General features: G+C 40.7%; 1 protein-coding gene across 1 annotated transcript in view; it reads left to right on the top strand.

Moving 5' to 3' along the window:
* Positions 1–2,500, top strand: part of LOC138946875 (beta-mannosidase-like) — a 43,652-nt gene that overhangs the window by 3,460 nt on the left and 37,692 nt on the right. Inside the window, exon 5 of the mRNA XM_070318274.1 lies at positions 962–1,029. Within this exon, the coding sequence (XP_070174375.1) occupies positions 962–1,029 (68 nt within the window). The remainder of the gene's footprint in view (positions 1–961; positions 1,030–2,500) is intronic.

Genomic DNA, 2,500 nt, shown 5'->3' with positions numbered 1-2,500 from the left:
TAGCATCGTCTGTCCACCGCTCGTGGCAAAGGCAGTGAAATTAACAATCCAGAAAAGCGCGGTAGCGGTTGCGCTGAGGAGGATAGCACGCTTTTCTATATCTCTATTCTTTTTAACTTTCTGAACGTGTTTTTAATCCAAACATATCATATCTATATGTTTTTGGAATCAGGAACGGACAAGAAATAAGATGAAATTGTTTTTAAATCGATTTCAGACGTTTAATTTTAACCATAATTTTTATATTTTTAATTTTCAGAACTTGTTTTTAATCCGAATATAACATATTTATATGTTTTTGGAATCAGAAAATGATGAAGAATAAGATAAACGTAATTTTAGATCGTTTAATAAAAAATAATTTTAATTACAAGTTTCCGATTTTTAATGACCAAACTCATTCATTAGTTTTTAAGCCAGCAAGCTGAAATGCAATACCAAAGTCCGGCCTTCGTCGAAAATTGCTTTTCCAAAATGTCAATCAATTTGATTGAAAAATGAGGGTGTGACAGTGCCGCCTCAACTTTTACAAAAGCCGGATATGACGTCATCAAAGGTATTTATCGAACAAATGAAGAAAAAAAACCTGGGGATATCATACCCAGGAACTCTCATGTAAAATTTCATAAAGATCGGTCCAGTAGTTTGGTCTGAATCGCTCTACACACACACACGCACAGACACACACACACACACACACACACACACACACACACACACACACACACACACACACACACACACACATACACCACGACCCTCGTCTCGATTCCCCCTCTATGTTAAAACATTTAGTCAAAACTTGACTAAATGTAATGATACAAAAAAAAACCACAAAGCAACCCAACGAACCAACCAATGAACCAACCAACGAACCAACCAATGAACCAACCAATGAACCAACCAATGAACCAACGAACACACAAAATCAACCCTCCAGCCATGTTTTTGATAATTTCAGGAAACCCATCTACTTGGTAGCATTCAACTCGGCGATCCTAGACCAGACGACACTGGAAGTTTTACCAGGTGTGTATTTAAAAACACAGCCCTTCCGGTGTGAATGATTTGCCTCACCATGTCAGGTATGGCCATAACCTCACTTGGGATAAGGTTTTCCCTCTACTTGGACTCATACTAACAATCAACAGCATGCACAGTTTCTGTGCAAATACTGAAATAGGGATTTTTCTTTTAATGAATAAAGTTATGAAAATCAACCAGTGTTAATTTGCAAAATCTATACTTGAGATAATCCAACTGTGCACAGACAGTAGTCAGGGAGTTGAGATTTGGTACAGGTCCAAGTGGCGGGGTGTTGAGATTTGGTACAGGTCCAAGTGGCGGGGTGTTGAGATTTGGTACAGGTCCAAGTGGCGGGGTGTTGAGATTTGGTACAGGTCCAAGTGGCGGGGTGTTGAGATTTGGTACAGGTCCAAGTGGCGGGGTGTTGAGATTTGGTACAGGTCCAAGTGGCGGGGTGTTGAGATTTGGTACAGGTCCAAGTGGCGGGGTGTTGAGATTTGGTACAGGTCCAAGTGGCGGGGTGTTGAGATTTGGTACAGGTCCAAGTGGCGGGGTGTTGAGATTTGGTACAGGTCCAAGTGGCGGGGTGTTGAGATTTGGTACAGGTCCAAGTGGCGGGGTGTTGAGATTTGGTACAGGTCCAAGTGGCGGGGTGTTGAGATTTGGTACAGGTCCAAGTGGCGGGGTGGTCTTATCCCATGCAAATGCCATGGCAGATCTGATGTAGTTATTAGAAATGATTCCAAGGGAAGTAATGCATCTTTAGACCTACGAGGAGTGTGCTCGCCCTTGAGTTGCTGTAAGATTTTAAGATGACTTATGTAAATTCTGGAGGATGTAATTTTGGTGCTACAAAGAACCGACGCGCTCACAAAACAAAACGAACACTAGAATTGGAAAATTAATTAAAGTTTTATTGTGAATATGGTCATACTTGTCAATGTCATAGGAATCAGGAATCAGCTCGTAATATCAATATATAAAAAGCTAAACATAAACCTATGGAGAGCTAAGTAACCTATATAGGAGCGTGGCGGAAAAACTGATCTAAGTTTAGAATGTGAATTGATGCTAAAATGTGGAGTAGATATGACTAGCTTGAGTGAGAGTGCAGAACAGTAGAGTGTGAAGCGTGGAGCATGGAGCGAGAAGCGCGGAGCGAGAAGCGCGGAGCGGTGGAAACTGATAGAAAGAAAAAACTAAACTTAGAATTCGAAACATCAAACTAAACATCAAAGGTGTCCTAAAAACATAAACATCAAAGATGGACGTCAAAATGGCGGCCGAAACAAGATGGCGGCCGAAACAAGATGGCGGCAAATCAATAAAAAATCACCAAAGCTATCATGAACACCAAGACAAAATATGTTAGAAAACCCTAACTAAAATAAACATATGACACACTAGGCTAACTAAAAAAGAAACGACACGCAGTGAAAGGAAAGCTGACCAACATTACAGGACGGAGAAATAC

The sequence above is a fragment of the Littorina saxatilis genome, linkage group LG14 (genome assembly GCF_037325665.1).
Source record: "Littorina saxatilis isolate snail1 linkage group LG14, US_GU_Lsax_2.0, whole genome shotgun sequence".
NCBI classification, from domain to species: domain Eukaryota; kingdom Metazoa; phylum Mollusca; class Gastropoda; order Littorinimorpha; family Littorinidae; genus Littorina; species Littorina saxatilis.
The sequence above is the reverse complement of the archived record's forward strand: the minus strand, read 5'-3'. Positions and strand labels throughout refer to the sequence as shown.